The sequence below is a fragment of the Salvelinus sp. IW2-2015 genome, unplaced genomic scaffold, assembly GCF_002910315.2.
Source record: "Salvelinus sp. IW2-2015 unplaced genomic scaffold, ASM291031v2 Un_scaffold998, whole genome shotgun sequence".
Lineage (NCBI taxonomy): Eukaryota > Metazoa > Chordata > Actinopteri > Salmoniformes > Salmonidae > Salvelinus > Salvelinus sp. IW2-2015.
In genome coordinates this window covers 131,244-155,010 of record NW_019942680.1, presented here as the reverse complement: position 1 = coordinate 155,010, position 23,767 = coordinate 131,244, and the positions used below count along the sequence as shown (strand labels likewise).

Here is a 23,767-nt window from a genome sequence, read left to right as displayed (position 1 = left end):
TCAGACAGTTTTGTAACACTGTTGGACTATTTGCACCTGCATAGAAAGCATACTGTTCCCGCTCAAGGTTAACCACAGCTTCTCAGCACACTGGGGCAAAATGTTACTTCCAGCACACACACACAGGCACCCAGGCACCCAGGCCAACAGTTGCTAATATTATATCACATGTGATATATAGTATTGGGTTATAGCGCAATAAACACAGATCCTCACAATATCACGGGGGCTATTGATGCTAATGCAGTACGCCACAGGATGTTTTTGTGCTGGTCAAGGGCAGTCAGGTCTGGAGTTGAACCAAATATTATATATAAATAAAAAAATGCATGTTGCAACTACAGATAGCCCCTTTAAGCCTATCAAAAGTGTGCAAGTTTGAGCATGTGTCCATTAGGCCTATGGATTTATTTTTATTTTTATCTGCATGAATTAGATTGAGCAATAAAAGCCCCACTTTTATTCCATCGGCTGGATCCACACTATGCAGCTGTTGCAAGACACATTTTTCACTGGCTGTCCACTGGTTTCAAAAACAATGATTGATAGGCAGCTTGACCATTTGAAGTCAACCATTATTGGGTTCAAATACACATTTCAACTTGTGAACACCCATCCACAGCAACCACAATCAGTAAGGCGCAAATAGATAAATGAGAGAGCAGCAGTGTGATTCACATCAATGAGCTACAGTGGGAGAACAAGTATTTGATACACTGCCGATTTTGCAGGTTTCCTACTTACAAAGCATGTAGAGGTCTGTAATTTTTATCATAGGTACACTTCAACTGTGAGAGACGGAATCTAAAACAAAAATCCAGAAAATCACATTGCATGATTTTTAAGTAATTAATTTGCATTTTATGCATACATAATATTTGATACATCAGAAAAGCAGAACTTAATATTTGGACAGAAACCTTTGTTTGCAATTACAGAGATCATACATTTCCTGTAGTTCTTGACCAGGTTTGCACACACTGCAGCAGGGATTTTGGCCCACTCCTCCATAACAAGACCTTCTCCAGATCCTTCAGGTTTCGGGGCTGTCGCTGGGCAATATGGACTTCAGCTCTCTCCAAAGATTTTCTTATTGGGTTCAGGTCTGGAGACTGGCTAGGCCACTCCAGGACCTTGAGATGCTTTTTACGGAGCCACTCCTTAGTTGCCCTGGCTGTGTGTTTCGGGTCGTTGTCATGCTGGAAGACCCAGCCACAACCCATTTTCAATGCTCTTACTGAGGGAAGGAGGTTGTTGGCCAAGATCTCGCGATACATGGCCCATCCATCCTCCCCTCAATACGGTGAGTCGTCCTGTCCCCTTTGCAGAAAAGCATCCCCAAGAATGATGTTTCCACCTCCAATGCTTCATGATTGGGATGGTGTTCTTGGGTTGTACTCATCCTTCTTCTTCCTCCAAACACGGCGAGTGGAGTTTAGACCAAAAAGCTATATTTTGTCTCATCAGACCACATGACCTTCTCCCATTCCTCCTCTGGATCATCCAGATGGTCATTGGCAAACTTCAGACGGGCCTGGACATGCGCGGCTTGAGCAGGGGACCTGCATGCGCTGCAGGATTTTAATCCATGACGGTGTAGTGTGTTACTAATGGTTTTCTTTGAGACTGTGGTCCCAGCTCTCTTCAGGTCATTGATCAGTCCTGCTGTGTAGTTCTGGGCTGATCCCTCACCTTCCCATGATCATTGATGCCCCACGAGGTAGATCTGCATGGAGCCCCAGACTGAGGGTGATTGACCGTCATCTTGAACTTCTTCCATTTTCTAATAATTGCGCCAACAAGTTGTTGCCTTCTCACCAAGCTGCTTGCCTATTATCCTGTAGCCCATCCCAGCCTTGTGCAGTTCTACAATTTTATCCCTGATGTCCTTATACAGCTCTCTGGTCTTGGCCATTGTGGGAGAGGTTGGAGTCTGTTTGATTGAGTGTGTGGGACAGGTGTCTTTTATTACAGTAACGAGTTCAAACAGGTGCAGTAATACAGGTAATGAGTGGAGAACAGGAGGGCTTCTTAAAGAGAAACTAACAGGTCTGTTGAGAGCCGGATTTCCTTACTGGTTGGTAGGTGATCAAATACTTATGTCATGCAATAAAATGCAAATTAATTACTTAAAAATCATACAATGTGATTTTCTGGATTTTTGTTTTAGATTCCGTCTCTCACAGTTGAAGTGTACCTTTGATAAAAATTACAGACCTCTACATGCTTTGTAAGTAGGAAAACCTGCAAAATCGGCAGTGTATCAAATACTTGTTCTCCCCACTGTATGTAGATATCAGAATCGCCTTAGACTACATCACTGCTGTCATCCTTACCTCCAAGTGTTTATTCAAATTGGATAATCTTTGAATGCCTACAGCAGTCACACCATTGGAAGACATAGCTTGGACTGTAGCCTGTGTCAAAGATTTTTTTTCGCAAACATCCTTTCTGAATTTAAAAGTAATCCTCAATGTAATCATCTAGTTTTAAAAAAATATCTGTAATCTGATTCTAATATTTTTGCTGGTAACGTAACAAATTAGTTACCGTTTTTTGTAATCTCTTACATATAAAGGATTACATATAATCCGTGACTCCCCAACCCTGTTCAGATGTAGCCTGAATGAGGTGAACGTGGTGAATTGTGATGAAGTGTCATGCTCYGACAATTTAATCAGAAACCAGGATAACAACAGCTCATTGCCCTTACAACGCTGGGACAGCACAATATGATCCAGCTCTTTGGTTTGCGACCAACTCCTACAAATGACATTACATTAAGTGTCAAACAGATTGGATGAATCTATGCATCAGGTACTTGATGAAGTGTTAAAATGTGTATCGATACAAAAAGGAAAAACACAGTTTATCAACTGATTCCTCAGAGTTGTCTGTGGAAATTGTTTGTGCCACAGCCCACTGAAAGCAGAAAAGCAATGGCATTACATGTCAAAATGTTTGATTTGATTAATACCATTTACAGCCTAACCAGAAGGCCTTTCCATTTGTGGTCAGCATACTCTGCTTACCCCAATTTGAGCTGATCTGGATGTCTCTCTCTTTCTGCTTCAGCACTGACTCAGTCTCGGGAGCACTGGACCAACAGTCTCTTATGGACATAAGTTAAATTCTAAAACCTCGCTTGGTTCAAGACGAGTTGGCCATCGTTATCACACTGTGACTTTAAAATAAATCTACTTGCTCACACACATCAATGAGCTGCCAGTCATGCAAGTCTATGATTTTTGTTTTTTTTGGGGTGTCATTGTATATTGAATGTGCAAGAGAGAAGACATTGCACCTCACAGTGGTTTGAGTGAACCAGCAAGTCCTCATCTGTTGGAGTCCGATTCCTAGTAGCCTCGATAAGAGTCTGAGGGTAGTGCTGACTGTTACATTGAGATGCTGGGACCCTTAAACACATTCTTAACTTTAGCTGTGATCTCATCAGTAATGTGTTTGAGGCAGGGTGTGTTGTCACTGTGCTTAGTTGTCGTGTCAGGAGTTTTAGTAGTGCCAAACAGGTGCTCTAGCTTCCTGAGCATGTTTTGGACAATTTCTCAGCTGTAGGTATGGAAAATTAGAGGTGCATTCAACAAGGCTTCGTTTGCAACGTTTGCAAACCCCTCATGCAATAAAATGAATGTTAATTATTTAAAAATCATACAATGTGATTTCTGGATTTTTGTTTTAGATTCCGTCTCTCACAGTTGAAGTGTACCGTTTGATAAAAAATTACAGACTCTACATGCTTTGTAAGTAGGAAAACCTGCAAAAATCGGAGTGTTCAAATAACTTGTTCCCCACTGTATGTAGATATTCAGAATCGCTTAACTACATCACTGCTGTCATCCTTGACCTCCAGTGTTTATTCTGAATTGGATAATCTTGATGCCTACAGCAGTCAACCCATTGCGGAAGAACATAGCTTGGACTGTTAGCCTGTGTCAAGATTTTTTTTCGCAAACATCCTTTCTGAACTTTAAAGTAATCCTCAATGTAATAAATCTAGTTTTATTAAAAATATCTGTAAATCTGATTCTAATATTTTTCGCTGGTAACGTAACAAATTAGTTACCGTTTTTGTAATCTCTTACATATAAAGGATTACATATAATCGTGATCCCAACCTGTTCAGATAGTAGTGAATGAGGTGAACGTGGGTGCAATTGTGATGAAGTGTCATGCTCGACAATTTATCCAGAAACCAGGCTAAAACTAGCTCATTGCCCTTACAACGCTGGACAGCACAATAGATCCAGCTCTTGGTTTTGCGACCAACTCCTACAATGACATTACATTAAGTGTCAAACAATTGGAATGAATCTATGCACTAGGTACTTGATGAAGTGTTAAAATGTGTATGATACAAAAGGAAAAGCACAGTTTATCAACTGACTCTACTCAGGATTGTCTGTGGAAATTGTTTTGCTGCCACACCCACTGAAAGCAGAAAAGCAAAATGGATTTACATGATCAAAATGTTTGGATTTGTTAATACCACTTTACAGCTAACCAGAACGGCCATTTCCATTTGTGGTCAGCAATACTCTGCCAATTCACCAAATTAAGACTGATCTGGATGTTCTCTTCTTCTGCTTTCAGCACTGATCAGTCCTCGAGGAGGCACGGTGGGATGCAGCTGGTGTTTGGTACCTACAGATGGTGGAGTGGAGATCGGGCTCTGGTAACATACACACATCAGGAGAATTACTGTACGTTCTTGATGTCTTTCGTGGACGCTCAAGAGGAAGCTTTGAAAACGCTGGACTTTCAGGGTGATTCATTTCTGCTAACCCACCAAGACCGGTTATATGTACTGCTATGTAAGGTCTAATTTTGGCTTATTTTTGGGGGAAACAACGTTTTAGTTAAAATTCTGTCCGTACCAGCCTGCCAGGCTTCTTGTCATTTGTGAATGAATTCTAGGTGGATACAGTTTTACTGTCTAGATACTCACCAATGCTCCTGTCATATGAGCTTCTTGAACTATCGAAGAAGCCAGAACCAAGCTAAAGCCAGGTTTCCACTACAGACTTGTAGCAGAGTAGAAGAGCTTTTGGTCTGTGATCTGTGTTATATCTTACTGGGATCGCAATATGTTTGCTACTCAAATCTAGAATATGTATTTGAGGAAAACTCATTAGTTAATACGAATTCTGGATCTAAGACTATCTTGAAGGACTAGTTTGTTCCCCGGTGTACCAACAGTCTCTTATGGACATAAGTTACAAATTCTGAAAACTGCTTGGTTCAAGACAGAGGTTGGCATCGTTATCAACACTGTGACTCTTTAAATAAATCTACCTTGCTCAAAACAATCAATGAGAGCTGCCAGTCATGCAAGTCTACTGATTTTGTTTTTTTCGGTGTCATTGTATAATCTGAATGTGCAAGAGAGAGACATTGCACCTACAGTGTTTGAGTGAACCAGCAAGTCCTCATCTGTTGGAGTCTATTCAGTACCTCCGATAAGGAGTTCTGAGGGTAGTGTGACTGTTACATTGAGAGCTGCTGGGACCTTAAACACATTCTTAACTTTAGCTGTGATCTCATCAGTAATGGTGTTGAGGCAGGTGTGTGGTCACCTGTGCTTAGTTTGGTAGTCCAGGAGTTTAGTAGTGCCAAACAGGGTCTTAGCTTCCTGAGCATGTTTTGGACAATCTTCTCAGCTGTAGGTATGGAAAATTAGAGGTGCATTCAACAAGGCTTCCGTTTGCAAACCCTCGCGGCTAACTATGTTTGTTTTCAATAGAGTTTGTTGAATGTTCCATTTCTGTTAGTTATTGGAAAAACTGATATCAAATCAAATCAAATCAAATCAAATTTTATTAGTCACATACACATGGTTAGCAGATGTTAATGCGAGTGTAGCGAAATGCTTGTGCTTCTAGTTCCGACATGGATGTCTAGTTTCTAGTTCCGACATTCTAGTTCCGATATGGATGCGGCAAGAAGAGCAGCTGTGCTTGCTGCAGCTAGAGCAATTGTGTATTTTTCAATTTTATTTTGGTCCCCATCTTATTGAAGCATTGCTTCCCCTACTAGCAGTTGCTTTGATGGGATTGGAGATGAGTCCRGGAGAATACCTTTTCAAACTGTTAGCAAACGTTCACGGTCAACATCAAGCTAACAGCGTTCGCAAATGTTTTCTATTGTTGAAGGGTTAGCTARCGTGCTAAATAGTTGCAAAGTAGCTAAAAAGTAGTTGAAAAGTTGCTAATTAGCTAAAATGCTAAAGTTATTCTGTGATTCTAATTTGGAACCTTTGGGTTGCTAGACGTTTGCCTTACAGTAAGGAACCATGACAGTTTACCAAAAGGCACCTAAAGGACTCTGACCATGAGAAACAATATTCTCTGGTCTGATGAAACTAAGATTGAACTCTTTGGCCTGAATGCCAAGCGTAACGTCTGGAGGAAACCTGGCACCATCCCTACGACGGTGAAGCATGGTGGTGACAGAATCATGCTGTGGGGATGTTTTTCAACGGGAGGGACTGGGAGACTAGTCAGAAATGAGGCAAAGATGAACGGAGCAAAGTACAGAGAGAGCTTTGATGAAAACCTGCTCCAGAGYGCTCAGGACCTCAGACTGGGATGAAGGTTCACCTTCCAACAGGACAACAACCCTAAGCACACAACCAAGACARCGCAGGAGTGGCTTTGGGACACATCTCTGAATGTCCTTGAGTGGCCCAGCCAGAGCCCGGACTGGAGCCCAATTGAACATCTCTGGAGAGACCTGAAAATAGCTGTGCAGCGATGCTCCCCATCCAACCTGACAGAGCTTGAGAAGATCTGCACAGAAGAATAGGAGAAACGTCATACCCAAGAAGACTGGAGGCTGTAATTGCTGCCAAAGGTGCTTCAACAAAGTACTGAGTAAAGGGTCTGAACACTTATGTAAAGTTCATATTTAAGTTTTAGGTTTTTAATACATTTGCAAAAATGTCCAAAACTGTTTTTGCTTTGTCATTATGGGGTATTGTGTGTAGATTGATGTGGAAAAATAACTATTTAATCCATTTTAGAATAAGGCTGTAACGTAACTAAATGTGGAAAAAGTCAAGGGGTCTGGATACTTTCCGAATGCACTGTCTATACTGCTTTGCGTGATGAACGCACAGCTTTCTTTCTGCATAGGTGTATTACAGTCAATTGAGCCAAATGTTCACTGAACAAAAATATAAATGCAACATGCAACCATTTCAAAGATTTTACTGAGTTACAGTTCATATAAGGAAATCATACAATTGAAATAAATGTATTAGGCCCTAAATCTATGGATTTCACATGACTGAGAATAAAGATATGCATCTGTTGGTCACAGATGCCAACAAAAGAAAAAGTAGGGGCGTGGATTAGAAAACTATTCAGTATCTGCTGTGACCAACATTTTCCTCATGCAGCATGACACATCTCCTTCGCGTAGAGTTGATCAGGCCTGTGGAATGTTGTCCCACTCCTTTTGAATGGCTGTGTGAAATTGCTGGATATTGGTGGGAACTGGAACATGTCTTACACGTCGATCCAGAGCATCCAAAACTTGCTCAATGGGAAAAAGTGTCTGGTGAGTGTGCAGGCCATGGAAGAACTGGGACATTTTCAGCTTCCAGAAATGATGTACAGATCCAACATGGAGCTGTGCAATATCATGCTAACACATTAGGTGATGGCGGAAGATGAATAAMACAAAAATGGGCCTCAGGATCTCACCACGATGTCTCTTTGCATTCAAATTGCCATCARTTGTGTTCATTGTACATAGCATATGCCTGCACATATTATAGCCCCACCGCCACCATGGGGCACTCTGTTCACAATGTTGACATCAGCAAACTGCCCGCCCACATGACGCTATCTGCCATCTGCCCGKTACAGTTGAAACTGTGATTCATCCGTGAAGAGCACACTTCTCCAGCGTGCCAGTGGCCATCGAAGGTCAGCATTTGCCCACTGAAGTCAGTTCAAGACCATGTTGAGGACGATGAGCACGCAGATGAGCTTACCTTATCAGTCGCGCAAACCCACAGTTTCATGAGCTGTCTGTGTGGCTGGTCTCAGACAATCCCGCAGGTAAAGAAGCCGGATGTGGAGGTGTTGGGCTGCAGTTGTGGGGCCGTTTGGACGTACTGCCAAATTTTCTAAAATGACGGAGGTGGCTTATGGTAGAGAAATGAACATCCTGTTAACAGCTCTGGTGGACATTCCTGCACTCAGCAAGCTAATTGCACGGTCCCTCAAAACTTGAGACATCTGTGGCATTATGTTGTGTGACAAAACTGCACATTTTAGAGTGGCCTATTATTGTCACCAGCACAAGGTGCACCTGTGTAATGATCATGCATTTTAATCAGCTTCTTGATATGCCACACMTGTCAGGTMAATTGATTATCTTGGCAAAGAAAAAATGCTCACTAACAGGGATGTAAACAACTTTGTGTACAAAATTTGAGCGAAATAAGCTTTTTCTCTGTATGGAACATTTCTGGGAACTTTAATTTCAGCTCATGAAACACGGGACCAACACTTGACATTTACATTATTTTATATTTGGTACAGCTATCCATCTGGATTTCCGTGTCTGTTTCCATTAGTACTTTTAGAATCTCTCAACAAGGAAGATGTGTAGTAATTTGCTTTTGTGTAAAGTAAAATTGTATTATATTTCTATTGAAATATTCGTTTCAGTTATAGGCAAACACGTTATAGCCCCCTTTCGTGGGACAATTCTGGTGTTGAGAGCCATTAAAACAACAGAATTKCAACTGTATGATCTTACATCCATTTAAACTTCACCTACCTACAGCAAGCACAATATTTCCAAGATATATCAGTTCAGTCATTCAACTATATCCATTCATGTGAAGTGCTAATCATTCTCATCCTCAGTCGCAATTCAGTCACTGTCAGTACATTGCATGAAATGCAAGGGATAAATCAAGTGTGTAGTGGATTTGTTTTAATTCTTCAAGATATCAATGCAGGTATTAATTTTCGCTTGTTCTGGGGAGTTTACGGTATTTAAAAATACTRGCTCTTGTATTCCAGTACTTTCGACATATCCAATACTGAGCTCACTACCGGTCTCTTTTCGGCTTCGCTGTGACAAGCATGGCTGACACTGGTCTTGTAGAAACGCTTCTTCGGCGGGTGGAAAAGGTGGACGGTGGTCTCGACAGTCAGGATGTTGCGACCAGTCTTGGTGTGGACCACCAAGCTATCGTCGGGGCTGTGAAGAGCCTACAGGCACTTGGTGATGTGAGTTTACCTGCCCGTGTTGAAGCGGAAGTCAAGCGACTGTCCACTTTGTTCATTCGGCGGAGAACTTAAGGACACAGCTGATGCTTAAACCGACTAGCAAAAACCTAAAACGGACCATTACCTTAACCCTAACCWAATTTTAATAAATTCTGTAATTAAATATCGGTTTGGGCGTCAAGCGTGTACTTATAGCATTTTTCTGTTCATTCTATGATGATGGGCGATTGGAWAGGAAAGTGATGCAATAGGGACGTAAACGGGATCATGTTAGCCAGCCAGTTAGCAACCTTCTATTGTGAAGAATAAATCATTGTAGACCATGAATAAATACATAATTTAGCTACTCTTATTGAATACAGTGACAATGTTATTACACAGACTTGCATCCCTGTCAAGACACACAGAACAATGCAATGGTGACTACAATCCAAGGCAATGGTGACTGTTCAGTCTGATTGTTAAACTGCACTGCTAGTCAGCAAACTTGACTAAAAACTTTTAGACATTTTCAATATTAGCTTTTATTGAATCGTCATTAAGGCAATCTACCAACGTCTAATACACCTAGCTGGCTACTACTTGTATAGGATGGTAATTAATGGAAGCTTCTCTAATGTCAAACATGTAAAGTGTGGTGTACCGCAGGGCAGTTCTCCAGGCCCGCTACTCTTTTCTATTTTTACCAATGACCTGCCACTGGCATTAAACAAAGCATGTGTGTCCATGTATGCTGATGAYTCAATCATATACACATCAGCAACCACAGCTAATGAAGTCACTGAAGCCCTTAACAAAGAGTTGCCGTCTGTTTTGGGATGGGTGGCCAGTAATAAACTGGTCCTCTAAAACTAAGAGCATTGTATTTGGTACAAATCATTCCTTAAGTGCTAGACCGCAGATGAATCTGGTAATGAATGGTGTGGCTKTTGAACAAGTTGAGGGGACTAAATTACTTGGCATTACCTTRGATTGTAAACTGGCATGGTCAAAACATATAGATTCAATGGTTGTAAAGATGGGGAGARGTCTAGACGTAATAAAGAGATGCTCTGCTTTTTTGACACCACACTCCAAAAAGCAAGTTCTGCAGTCTTTAGTTTTGTCTAATCTTGATTATTGTCCAGTCGTGTGGTCCAGTGCAGCAAGGAAAAGCCAAGTTATGCTGCATTTGGCCCAGAACATAGCGGCACGTTTTGCTCTTAATTGTAGTCAGAGGGCTGATATAAACACAATGTATGCCAGTCTCTCTTGGCTAAGAGTTGAGGAGAGACTGACTGCATCACTTCCTTTTATAAAAAAACATGAATGTGTTGAAAATCCCAAATTGTTTGCATAGTCAACTTACACACAGCTCTGACACACACACTTATCCCACCAGACATGCCACCAGGGGTCATTTCAGTCCCCAAATCCAGAACAAATTCAAGAAAGCGTATAGTATTATATAGAGCCCTAATTGCATGGAACTTCCTTCCATCTCATATTGCTCAAATAAACAGCAAACCTGGTTTCAAAAAACAGACAAAGCAACGCCTCTCCCCTATTTGACCTAGATAGTTTGTGTGTATGCGTTGATATGTAGGCTACGTGTGCCTTTAAAAAGAAATGTATGTAGTTATTTTCTTGTCTATTGATGTTCTGTATAATGTAATTCTGTATTCTGTTTTGTGTGGACCCCAGGAAGAGTAGCTGCTGCTTTTGCAACAGCTAATGGGGATCCTAATAAAATACGAAATACCAAAATGTCAACTTTGAGAAATTAGACCGAGTCAATAAATTGGGAGCTGTTATTGTCACTGGATCTAAAATGAGCCCATGGTAAATGTATAATGTGCAGTGATAGCTAATTCATGATGTGTACACCAATCAGACCTTGAGAAGATGACCAATGTGTGGTCCTCTGCCTCAAGGCTCCATTATGATTCTGTTCATGGTTGTTTGTTTTCCTGCGCAGGTGATCTCAGCTGAGCAGCGCTCCTCAAAGCACTGGGAGCTGACTGGGGAAGGCTGTGAGATAGCCGAGCAGGGCAGCCATGAGGCCAGAGTCGTCAGCTCCATCCCAGAGGAAGGGATGCCTCAGAGTCAGCTCATGGTGAGAGGACCTGCACAAATAATATGTACCATGATGTTATGTTTATTTGGATGAAAAACATCTGGCTGAAAAATGAAGAATTTAATTAAAGTTGATCTTTACATTGTGATTTTGTGTCATAGCAATATACAGTATATGCTCTCTACTTGGAGCATTGGGGCAGTGTTTACAGATTGTTTTGTCTCTATTTCTGTGTAGAAACTAGCCTTTGGGAAGGTGGGTTTCAGCAAGGCCATGTCCAACAAGTGGATCCGTCTGGACAAGGGCCACGAGGGCGGCCCCAGGATCTTCAAGACTGTGAGTTTATCTTCACATCTGACTTGGTGTGATTGAGTGTGAGTGTTGCTTTTATAATGGAGAAAATAAGTATGACACACAAGCATCAATTTCACGTGTGTGTGTGTGTGTGTGTGTGTGTTGTGTGTTGTGTGTGTGTGTGTATATATACCCAGGTGGAGCGCTTAGAAGACTTGGTGAGGGACAAGTTGCTCCTGGTACAGAAAGGCCAGGCGTCTCAACTGGAGGAGAAGGAGAAGAATGAGCTGAAGAAACGCAAACTGCTCTCTGAAGTGTAAGAATCAGACCGGTTGATAATATTTGACTACTGTGAAATGATAAGTATATGCCTAACTGATATCTACCAGTAGATGGCAATAGATGCCATTCAGCAGTACAACAGTGTTCAATCATCTGGCATCCAGGCATGTTCAGGATGTCCCAGTCACAACTASCCTCAGCATAGTCTCATGCTGAGGATGTTCTCTGACTTGTTGACCCCTAAGTCTTTAGTTGAATAACAGCTGAGAAATGCAGGTTTGGATTAGAATATAAATTATGTCTTATATCATAGTTACATCCTACTTACATAMTATTCACAGATCAGATGTGAGCCAATGTTGTCGCCTTGTCTGAGTCGAGATGTCTAGTTCACCCAATGATATGAATACCCTAACATTGTGTTTATATACATTATTACTAAATGAATGCACCAGCTAAAGGACCACAAGTACTTTTCTGGGTCCAGTCAGTCAGGATCCCAGGGGTGAGGTTAATACTGTACCTGGTGAGACTGTTGGCTCCGTCGCTAGCTCAGGCCATTGTTCCCCGAGGTAGCTCTGTCTGTTTCTCATTTGTCTCTRTCTGTCTGTGCCCTAAATGGCATGCTTCCAGCACCAGGTTTTGTTTGGTTTTAATATCATAAATGAACAGCAGTATGAGAACTCAACCCTGCGACGTTCCACGCGTCGAGTTTAGACGAATTGAGCAACAGATTGTTATTGTCTACTTCCTATTTGCTAAATAGTGTCCCAGGCCCTCACCACCACCACCACCACATGTTCCCAATCTCCAATGTTCCCTAAGATAACACCTCTTGTGGCCTTTGTGACTCATGTGATATAACACTTTCAAATGACCACATTTATGCAGTTTGAATGAGAATGATTATTTATTTCTGTGAATTTTAGGACGGTCAAGTCCTATTGGATCACAAAGGGTAGCTGTTTCAGCACCACCATCACCAAGCAGGAGACAGAGCTCACCCCAGAGATGATCGCTAGGTGAATCCTGCTCTGCTTTTCCTGTCAACTTTGTCATGGTCGCTCTATGATTGCTAAGATGGATGAGGGATTCCTCATTCTGTATCTCTAACCTGCATGCTGCTGCTGAGGACYCTGTCCTAAGGCAAATGTATGAAGTGGTTCATTCTCTCACAGTGATGTCTGTGTCATTTCTATTCATATCACTGCATGTTGTAGTCAAATTGGCAGTGTTTTCATTAGGTACCGCACATGATCCAATGAGTTTTGTTTTTACCTGGAAACTGCAGTCTCGCTCAAAATGCAGGTGATCTCTTGACCAAGCCTGGTTTTCATGTGAACAATTTGTTAGTTCTCGTAGTCCAAAATAGATGAATGAAAATGCACCYGGTATGCAATATCACATGAGGGGATTTGGCACAGAACTGTATTCAGGTGTCCCAAAAATTAAATGAGTGTTTTTGTTTATTTTCCTCCATGTTTTATCTGCACACAGACTTTGCTTGTGTTTGGCCATATATACTAATTAATTTGATGTTCTCTAGAACATATTATATGTTCTCCTCCAAATTGACCTTTCTCTGGTCTGTGACAGTGGGAGCTGGAAGGAGAAGAAGTTCAAGCCTTATAACTTTGAGGCCATGGGTGTGGCCCCAGACTGTGGCCACCTGCATCCGCTCATGAAGGTCCGCACGCAGTTCAGACAGATCTTCCTGGAGATGGGGTCAGTCGCCTATCCTCTATTCTGCCCTTGCAGGACACCATCAGTATACCCTATATAACTAATGTAAGACTAAGTTCTAAGACCTGTGTGTACTCACTCCTGTCTCCTTCAGCTTCACTGAGATGCCCACCAACAACTTCATTGAGAGCTCCTTCTGGAACTTTGACTCCCTGTTTCAGCCCCAGCAGCACCCAGCCAGGGACCAACACGACACCTTCTTCCTGTCTGGTGAGCGACTGGGTGTCTCTGTGTGTCTGGACTTGATGCCCAGATAAGATAAAAATGGTGCATTATCGATGATGCGCTGAAAGGGAAATCTRATTTCCTTTTTTTTTTTTWYYYAATTTTCGTGGTATCCAATTGCTAGTAATTACTATCTTGTCTCATCGCTACAACTCCCGTACGGGCTCGGGAGAGACGAAGGTCGAAAGCCATGCGTCCTCCGAAACACAACACAACCAAGCCGCACTGCTTCTTAACACAGCGCGCCTCCAAACCGGAAGCCAGCCGCACCAATGTGTCGGAGGAAACACCGTGCACCTGGCTCCCTTGGTTAGCGCGCACTGTGGCGGGCCCGCCACAGGAGTCGCTGGTGCGCGATGAGACAAGGATATCCCTACCGGCCAAACCCTCCCTAACCCGGACGACGCTAGGCCAATTGTGCGTCGCCCCACGGACCTCCCGGTCGCGGCCGGCTGYGACAGASCCTGGGCGCGAACCCAGAGTCTCTGGTGGCGCAGCTAGCGCTGCGATGCAGTGCCCTAGACCACTGCGCCACCCGGGAGGCCCGGAAATCTGATTTCCCTCGCTAAAACAGACTCTAGATTTCCATTAGATATAACTAATCTGTTTTCATCATGTACCATCAGTATTATTTCCATTTAACTTACCGGTAACTGTGGCCCCTCCTATTATTATATTTCTCAGACCCAGCTCAGGCCCATGAGTTTCCCCAGGACTACCTGGAGAGAGTGAGGAAGGTCCATTCAGAGGGAGGCTTTGGATCACAGGGGTGAGAGCTAATCTTCCACACAAATGCATACGCATGGACTTACACACCCATTCACCATGACCACAACATGTTTTATTTTTTATAAAAAATAAAATATTAACCCATTTTTCCCCCCAATTTTGTGGTATCCAATTGGTAGTTACAGTCCTGTCCCATCGCTGTAACTCCCATACGGACTCAGGAGAGGTGAAGGTCGMGAGCCATGGGTCCTCCAAAACACAATCCAACCAAGCTGCACTGCTTCTTGACACAATGYCCACTTAACCCGGAAGCCAGCCGCACCAATGTGTCGGAGGAAACACTGTACACCTGGCGACCGTGTCAGCGTGCATTGTGCYCGGCCCGCCACAGGAGTCGCTAGTGCGTAATGGGACAAGAACATCCCTGCCGGCCAAACACTCCCCTAACCCGGACAACGCTGGGCCAATTGTGCGCCGCCCCATGAGTCTCCTTGTCGCGGCCGGCTGCGACAGAGCCTGGACTTGAACCAGGATCTCTAGTGCCTTAGACCACTGCGCCACTCGGGAGGCCCAACATGTTCTAATTTTAACGCTGTCTGTGTTTGACAGGTACAAGTATGACTGGAAGATTGAGGAGGCTCAGAAGAACATCCTCCGTACTCACACCACAGCAGTCAGCGCTCGCATGCTGTATAAACTCGCTCAGCAGGTAACCCACTATCTACATTTGTTCATGCTGTCTTAGTATTTACTCAAATTAATTAGAAATCAATTGCATGAGGGTGRTGTTACATTCTAACTGTGCAGCAATTGATCAACTCCTCTGTAACCATTTCAAATGTTCCTTTCTTTCTACCAGGAAAATTTCACCCCTGTCAAGTACTTCTCCATCGACAGAGTATTCCGTAATGAAACTCTGGATGCCACCCACTTRGCAGAGTTTCACCAGATTGAGGGAGTGGTGGCTGACTATGGCCTTACCCTGGGTGACCTCATGGGCATCCTTCATCAGTTTTTCAATAAACTAGGTGAGGGCTCTACCAGTCAGGGTTGGGGTCAATTCCACTCATTCAATTCACTCCCAGGAAATGTAATTCAATTCAAATTCGAGGTCAGTCTTTGAATTCAGAGATAATTCAATATTATCCTAAACAATTCCACAAATTCCAATTAGAAATTACATTTCTTCAGGCTTTCAGGCTGATCATGTCACTGTTCAGACAGCCTAGCTATACTGGAAATATCGGAATACAGGTTGAAATGATTAAAAACAAATCCTACAGTTTTATACTATATGCATTAATTCCATTAACTGGGAAATGTAAAAATATTGAATTCCAATTCAATTCCAAAGATTAAATGTTTTTACAATTYCATAACTTAAAAAATGTGAATGTAATTCAACGTACATTCTCATGAATGAGGGAATTCAAGAATTGAATTGGAATTTCAAATTAAATAGGAATTCACCCCCACCCTGCTTCCAGTACCTCGTTCTTTTTTTAAATTGTATTTTTTACAGTGGGTTCAGTTGTCCGTACTGAAGTGGCCTCTAATGCATCGTAATGCCTGTAGTACAACATGAGCTTGTTTCTCTATCTGTCAGATATAGTATTTCTGAGAAAGTAAATATATTTTCAATTTTCTCCAGGAATCACCAAATTACGCTTTAAACCGGCCTACAATCCATACACCGAGCCGAGCATGGAAGTGTTCAGCTATCATGAAGGTACAGTTCTTGTGAATATCCTCAAACCCTGGMATTTCTCATGTTTGTGTGATATGTGTGTGTGTATAGGCCTTGGGCTTTTGTCTCACTCAAACCCAAAAGCCCATAGACAATGCAGTCCTATCTACACTGAATCCATCTTAAATTGTCCATTCCTGCTCTCTCCAGGGCTGAAGAAGTGGGTGGAGGTGGGGAACTCGGGGATGTTCAGGCCAGAGATGCTGCTGCCTATGGGGCTCCCTGAGGGGGTGACGGTCATCGCCTGGGGGCTGTCTCTGGAGAGGTGAGTCAATGACAAAGAAACACATTATCCTCTTCAACTAGAACTGATCCTGGTGATGTAATGGAATTGACTGACCGACATTTGTCTAATACAAGACCTATAATACACAACCCCTTCTGCCTGGCCTACCCCACTTCAACACTCTCTGACCCCTGTCTCTAGGGCCGAGAATTGCCAGGGACCTCACGATACGATATCACCATACTTAGGTGCTGATACGATATGTAGTCTAAAACATTAGGAACACCTGCTCTTTCCATGACATAGACAAACCGTGTGAATCCAGGTGAAAGCTATGATCCCTTATTGATGTCACTTGTTARATCCAATTCAAAGAGACAAGTAAGTTAAAGGATTTTGAAGCCTTGAGACAATTGCGACATGGATTGTGTATGTGTGCCATTCAGAGGGTGAATGGGCAAGACAAAAGATTTAAGTGCCTTAAACGGGGTAGGTACTAGGCGCAATGGTTTGAGTGTGTCAAGAACAGCAACGCTGCTGTTTTTTTCATGGTCAACAGTTTCCTGTGTGTATCAAGAATGGTCCACCACCCAAAGGACATCCAGCCATTGTGGAAAGCATTGAAGTCAACATGGGCCAGCATCCCTGTGGAAYGCTTTCGACACCTTGTAGAATTGAGGCTGTTCTGATGGCAAAAGGGGCGGTGCAACTTAATATTAGGAAGGTGTTCTTACTGTTTGTTATACTCAGTGTATGTCTGCTGCAGAGAGACAAGCGAGAGCATGAGAAAACAAGTTTTGATCAGTCAGGGAAATAAGTGCTGAACAAATGTTTGCTCACTATTTAAAAAGAAGATGGAGAACAAGCTATAGGCAGGTACAGCTAACTAGTGCTATCTAACGCTACCTAGAGTAGCAAAACCATTTATTTATTATTAATTACAAATAAACTTAGATATCGATATATCATCCCAAAATAATATCACAATATGTAACTGTATCTATCCCCCCCCCCATCACTACCCACTCTTGGGCCAGCTATCTCACTGGAATTGACTCACATCCGCTCCATATCCCTTACCTTGACCTTAACCCTCTCATAACCAGATGCACAGTCTCAACTGTTAGTCTACTTGAATGGAACATGGGATTTCAATAGGAAAATGTGTCCATAATGTGAAAATATACAATGTTATGCCTGTAATCCCAGTGTGATTTTCCATAGAGGGGTTAAAGGTGGACAGTAGTGTGGTCATGTCCCCAGATGTGCAGCCATGCTTCCAGCACACACCACCAGGCTGTTGGCACACATGTCGACAGGTTTACTTCTGGATTGTTATATCTGAGCAAAGCGCATAAAACACCATATCGCCTAATGAGCCTAGAATAATGGTTTCCTCAGATGCAGSTCAGAACTGACCATTTCGATATWTTTGTGCTCTACTGCGGGTRCTTGAACCCTGGTGACACTGAGGACTTGTATCTATGAGAACAATCACTGTTAATGGCTATAGTCGGTGAGCTGGGAGGGACCATATCATCTACTCTGTGTAATCSCTCTCCTCMATCCCCTCTGTCCATACAGACCTTTGTCTCTATCACCTGTTTGTCCTCTCTTTCTCTTTGCTGTCTTCCACCTCTCCTTATAATGTACTATGTCATCTTCCTGACACGCTTTCCTCTGCCCTTCTCTGTCTCCTTCAGGCCCACCATGATCAAGTATGGCATCAACAACATCCGTGAGCTGGTGGGACACAAGGTCAACCTGCAGATGGTCTACGACAGCCCTGTGTGTCGACTGGACTCTTAGATTCTGTTCAGGCTTCCACTTGGACAGGCTTACATTACCATACACATCCCATCCAAGGCCCGTGTTATCAGGACCCCTTTGCCCACTAGCAACCATATGAACACTGAACAATCCCACAAACCCTTAATCTACCTTGGCCAGAGACTGACAGAGAGACAGATCTGTCTGTTTGAGAGGGAGGGAAAGAGGACGTACTTTTCTCCTTATAGCTTGTCTGTGGTTCTAGCTGGATTATAGCTGTTGTTTAGCCACATGATACACAGATTATACTTTAAACCTAATTTATGAAACCGTTATAACTCATCTTTGGTCCTAACCAGCAGCTATGCATGTGCTGAGGGGTAGGTAGTGCTAGTACTGTGTTCTCTGCTGATGTGTGCACTACATCAGAGCATAAGGAACTTCACCAGTGAGTCTGTTTTTTCATTTAAACGTTAGGTAGCCGCTGTGCACTTTTCTATGTAATGAAATGCTTGTACAGTAAAGATGCTAACTTGAAGCCCTTTAGCCTTCCATACAAAACCAACCAACTCTGTGCTGTGTCCACTCAGTTCATGAGACAAATTAGAAATAGTCAAATAAAGATGTTTGAAAGTAGCATGATTTACGTCGTCAGTCTAATGTAATCACCATTGGTAATGCTGAGCTTTTGTTATTCTATTCTGGCTGTGCCAGGTCCGGTTTTAAACCTGTCAGAAGAACATTCTTGTTTTCCTCAATCTTATTGTGGCTGGTGCGTAACGTGGATTGGCGTGTTGAAGGATGTGTGCCAAGGTTTAACCCAGAGGATTTAGGAGTTATTTGTGTCATTCCAGTGAAGGTGGAATTACAAATCACCTTCATCGCCTCTAAGTCTCATGTCATCGTACACAGGGTAGATTTTTAGCTCTGTGTGCGCACAGGAGATAATTGGGTTAACACATTAGAGCACTTTGGTTGTAAGTGTAACCTAAAATAATTTGCTATGGTACTAAATAAAGAGTCAAGTCTATTCCTGTTAGTTTGTTTTAGGCAACGGCACATTGGATGTTTTTTGCTGGTAACCTAGTTCATCCCCAATCCCTGCAAGATTCTGAATAAATATGCTGTTATGAAGAGATGTTCTACACTCTACTGTTATGTATTAGTTACGTCTTCCGTAGTCTGAATCACAGAGACTGTACGTTGTAATGCAAATCAGTATCYTTCTGAGGAGCAATATTGAAGTTGTACTTCAGCCATGCGTAATCACTTCACTGGATTAGCTTCTCCTGAATGAACCTGGCACAGCGACGCCGTGGTACATGCAAGTCTGCCTGAGCATCCTGTGCTGTCTTTAGACGCTTACATGGAGCTGAATTTCTGAATTCGGGAGTCTTTAAAAAAAAACTTGCATGCTATTGAAGCTRACTTGAGGGCCCATAATAGATGCTGTTGGAAGTTTGTGACAAAGAGAATGATGTTCCGATGTTGCGTGCTCTGCCAAGACTGGGAAATCCTGTGTCTGCTGCAATAATGGACAGACAGGATTAAAGGTTGTTTACTTAATCAATTGCAGGAACTCCTTAAGTCTTTCTGTTCAGCTAATCCTTCAACGTCKGGAAATAACATTTTAAACCGGAGTCTGGGAGTCCAGCTAAGGGTTCCCCAGAACAAAACAATATATAGACAGAACAGATCAACCAAGTTTCTCTGTTGAACCTCTAATTCTAGTTGGAACATACTTTTGGATGCAGTTTTATCCTACCAGGTACTAACTATCCTAACTTCACAAAAGAGTCCTAACTATCTTCACAAGCACTGGGATAGAAAAATGCTTCATAGGTATTTGTGTCCAGTTTTATATGCAAATTTCAATTTAGATATATACTTTTTTATCCTGTGCAATCTCATCCTGTGTGTTCACCTGCATCATATCATGTTTGCAGTTTCTAACTTGCAGAAGTTACACTACATACCTAAATCAATAATAACAACCGATGTAATAGCCATTTAGTTTGAACTTGGTACACATATTTACTACTTCATTGAACATCTCAACTTTGATGTGGTACTGTATAATTGTAGTCCCTTTTCATGTTATGTAGATACAGACAGTAAAGTCAAATTCCTCAGTTGGCACAACCAGTGAACAAACCTATTAGCTGGTCCTTAATTGTGTTCACCCTCATACGCTCATTTCAACTACAAAGCCACATCTGGGAGTCATTTTGCACACAGTTCCACATATATCACCATGCATGCAATGCTTTGCATTGATCAGAAAATCTGACATTTCGTCAAGTCAATGATTAATACATTTAGGAGTTCATCAAAACATGATCTACCAAGTCCTGAGAGACTTGAAGAAAGCTTTATTTAAAGTAGCTTAGTTAAGATTTAGCAATAATCAGTTCCCTTGTTTAGCCTTTACCCTATAGGTCTCATTATTTCCCTTTGATCATTTGGCTTTGCTCTTGAAATGAAGCAGCTCTAGATTTATATTACAGAGGAATAGCAGTTTTTAGAGGCCCCCAAATCCCTTCATGTTTTGATGGATACTGAAGCAGTATTTAAATGTTATATAAGAAAGGGGGCTGGTGTAGGCAGCTGATGGTGATAGGTTTGGGATGAAACATGGCAAATCCTTTTCCATGGGATCAGTCTGGATCATTTTGAATGTGTTGCACATCTTTAAATCATCTTCTCATGGCAATAGCCATTGATTAACCCGAGTCCTGCACAGGGTCCATTCAGTAGACCAGGGGTTCTTAAACTTTTTCAGATCGAGACGCAAATGAGAAATTGACCGTCCTCCCAACGACCCAAATTAAGAATAAATAGTGTGTGATTGTAGATGTATTCTCATAACTCGCGACCCACCTTTCACATACCCAGGGCCCACTCAAGGTTCCAACCTATAGTTTAATTAAGAAACCCTGCAGTAGACAAATCTCAGTGTCAGTACAGGATGATACTGTACAGCACCAGCATGAAAGTTATCTATAAACTCTCCTTTGTCAAGCTTTGGTTGCTGTGTGGTGTTAACATTTCAACCCATTTAGTTGTCTTGTTAATAACCTTAAGTAGGTCTGTTGAGTCCTGTGACRTGCTTGGTGTAATCAGAATCAACCAGTGACCAAAGGGCTGGAGGGAGTTGGTGCTGGCTCCTTTCAGATCTCGCTGGGGAGGGAGTTAGAGTGCCCAGGCCAGGGGCTGCTGTCTATGGCCAGGGCAGCAGGGCTGTTGTTGTTGCCRGTGCCATGGGTGGGGAAGAAGGGGATGTAGGGGATTGCAGGAAACAGCAAAGGGCTGCCCGGGGGGCTCTCATCCAGGGCCATGGGGAAGCCCACATCATCTGTGTCCCACACGTGGAAAGCATTGTGGGTCAGGACTATGGGGGGGTGTCTGGCAATGAAGCACTCCGGATTTCTGTTCTTCTCTAGGTCCTCCTCAGTGGGGCCAAGAAGACATTCTGATGAAAGGGGTAAACAGAGGGGACACTGGAGATAAGTACATTTGCTTCAGGACTGGTGCCCCTGATCMTCTCTGTGTTAGCTAGTCATGTTTCCATTTTGCATAGAAAAGCTTAGGCTTATGCCTATTTGACACAAGTTATTTGGTACACGTATACACTTATACATTGCGATGGATCAGCCTAACAACTACATAGATTAGTTACATTTCCACCTGATTTTCGAACATTTTAAGTTCATACCTGTTATATCAAGRGCCAGGTCCTTGATCAGATGTCCAACTATAGCATAGGCGACTCCTACCACTACCAGTGCTGCAATCAGCAGGTAGACCACTGCCTTTGGCAACGGAATGAGGTCCCGGACTGCCGGTTTATACTCCTTGTACAGCGGGTCTTCCGTCCCGACTAGTACGTCGAATTTGTAGACTAGTGGGGAAGCATGTGCCTCATCATTGAAATTAAAACTGGTGAAATTGAGGGCATTCATTATGGAAAATTAGCCTAAGCGATATAGCTCTAATGATGATAAACAAGGACTTGATTGGTGGTGATTCTTGTATCCGTGCAACACTCAAGTCTCAACTTCTTTGATGTCTCCGTTCGAATGATCCTAAAAGGRATTGAAAAGCATGAAACATGTATATATGTTAATATCTCAGTGGAGTTGGAGGTGAACACAACTCCACCAAATATAGTTTTAATTTATGGAGATATTACTTCCAAACGATTTCAATACCATTTTGACAGTACARGCGTTAGCTGCTTACCTTGATTTTGGACGACTGCTGTTTTGATGAAACTGGCTTTGCTTAGATCTTCTTTTTTTTCAAAGGTCCCTAAATGGGAGAAAAAACTTTTGGATATCTATCTGAAATTAATTCCCATGTTCATAAGTCAGTCCCCCTGGAGTTTTCCTTTGACGCGCTTTTTTGTCATTCCTCTGTCTCTGTCCTTGGTTCTGAAATGAACCCAACCAATTTTCACGCTGTCGTAAACAGTAGTTTTCCTAGACCGCCCACTGTTCATCACTCAAGGGATACACTTTATCCCGCCTCCACTTAAACTGCCAACCTGTATCAGCTAGATGTAGTTGATAATGTTCCCTTAATTCTATAGTTGATGGATTTACATTACCAAGAAATGTTGTCTCCTTAAATGTACTAAGGACGCATGGCGTGGAGATCATGCCAATTAGAACCTTTACAGGAGATAGTTAATCGACACACGATCACATGTAGTGGACGAAATTGTTTAATCCATGTTGTTTATGAAATATTGTAGACATCTTCATGTTCAATATAAGCCTACTTTCATCTTTGAAACATGTAGTTGTTCATCTCCACTAGATTATTTTAGAGGGAATATACTTCTCCACTGGGAATAATTCAGGGCACAGCCCTGCCCTTTGACCTTCAATGCTTTCCCACCATAGACTGGATTAACTGCTAGTTTCACTAGCAGCGCTAATTGTTAGCAGATTTTGAAACTCATCCTCATGAGCCAAATCCTAACTGGAAATAAGCACATAGTTCAGGACCTCATGGCCTCAATGTGTCAATATAGACTGTCCCTATCAAATAAATACATTATTATTAGGCTACTTGTTAAAACGAATAATTTTTACCAAAATAGGAGCTACACTGGTTCATGTTCAGTGACTGACTTCTATTTCCTTAGGGAGAGAGCAGGCTTGGGCATGTATGGGATTTATCTGTTTCATAATTCCCCATTTCAAAGCAGCAGTAGACATGCAAAGAAGCAGAATCTGAAGAGATTAGAGGTTTTATTCCCTCTATGAGACAAGCCTTTATCTGCCCACCCCATGTCCCTCATTCCCTGATGGATTTAAACTGCTAGAGCCACTGGAATACCTCCAGAGATTATCTCCTGAACTTTGAGAATGTTTTGTTCTGTTGGCTCAATATATCTACATATTGCAACAGAACTCGGACAT

The 23,767-nt window shown here is 42.4% G+C and overlaps 1 protein-coding gene across 1 annotated transcript; it reads left to right on the top strand.

The window, feature by feature from the left end:
• The first annotated feature begins 9,077 nt into the window (after positions 1–9,077).
• On the top strand, positions 9,078–18,974 carry farsa (phenylalanyl-tRNA synthetase subunit alpha). The gene is made up of 13 exons (XM_024136717.2): positions 9,078–9,266; positions 11,224–11,361; positions 11,560–11,658; positions 11,814–11,932; positions 12,828–12,920; positions 13,495–13,623; positions 13,736–13,851; positions 14,551–14,635; positions 15,205–15,304; positions 15,455–15,623; positions 16,247–16,324; positions 16,493–16,607; positions 18,272–18,974. The coding sequence occupies exons 1-13, from the start codon at positions 9,120–9,122 to the stop codon at positions 18,375–18,377; spliced, it is 1,494 nt and encodes a 497-aa protein (XP_023992485.1). The 5' UTR covers positions 9,078–9,119; the 3' UTR covers positions 18,378–18,974.
• Positions 18,975–23,767: the final 4,793 nt, after the last annotated feature.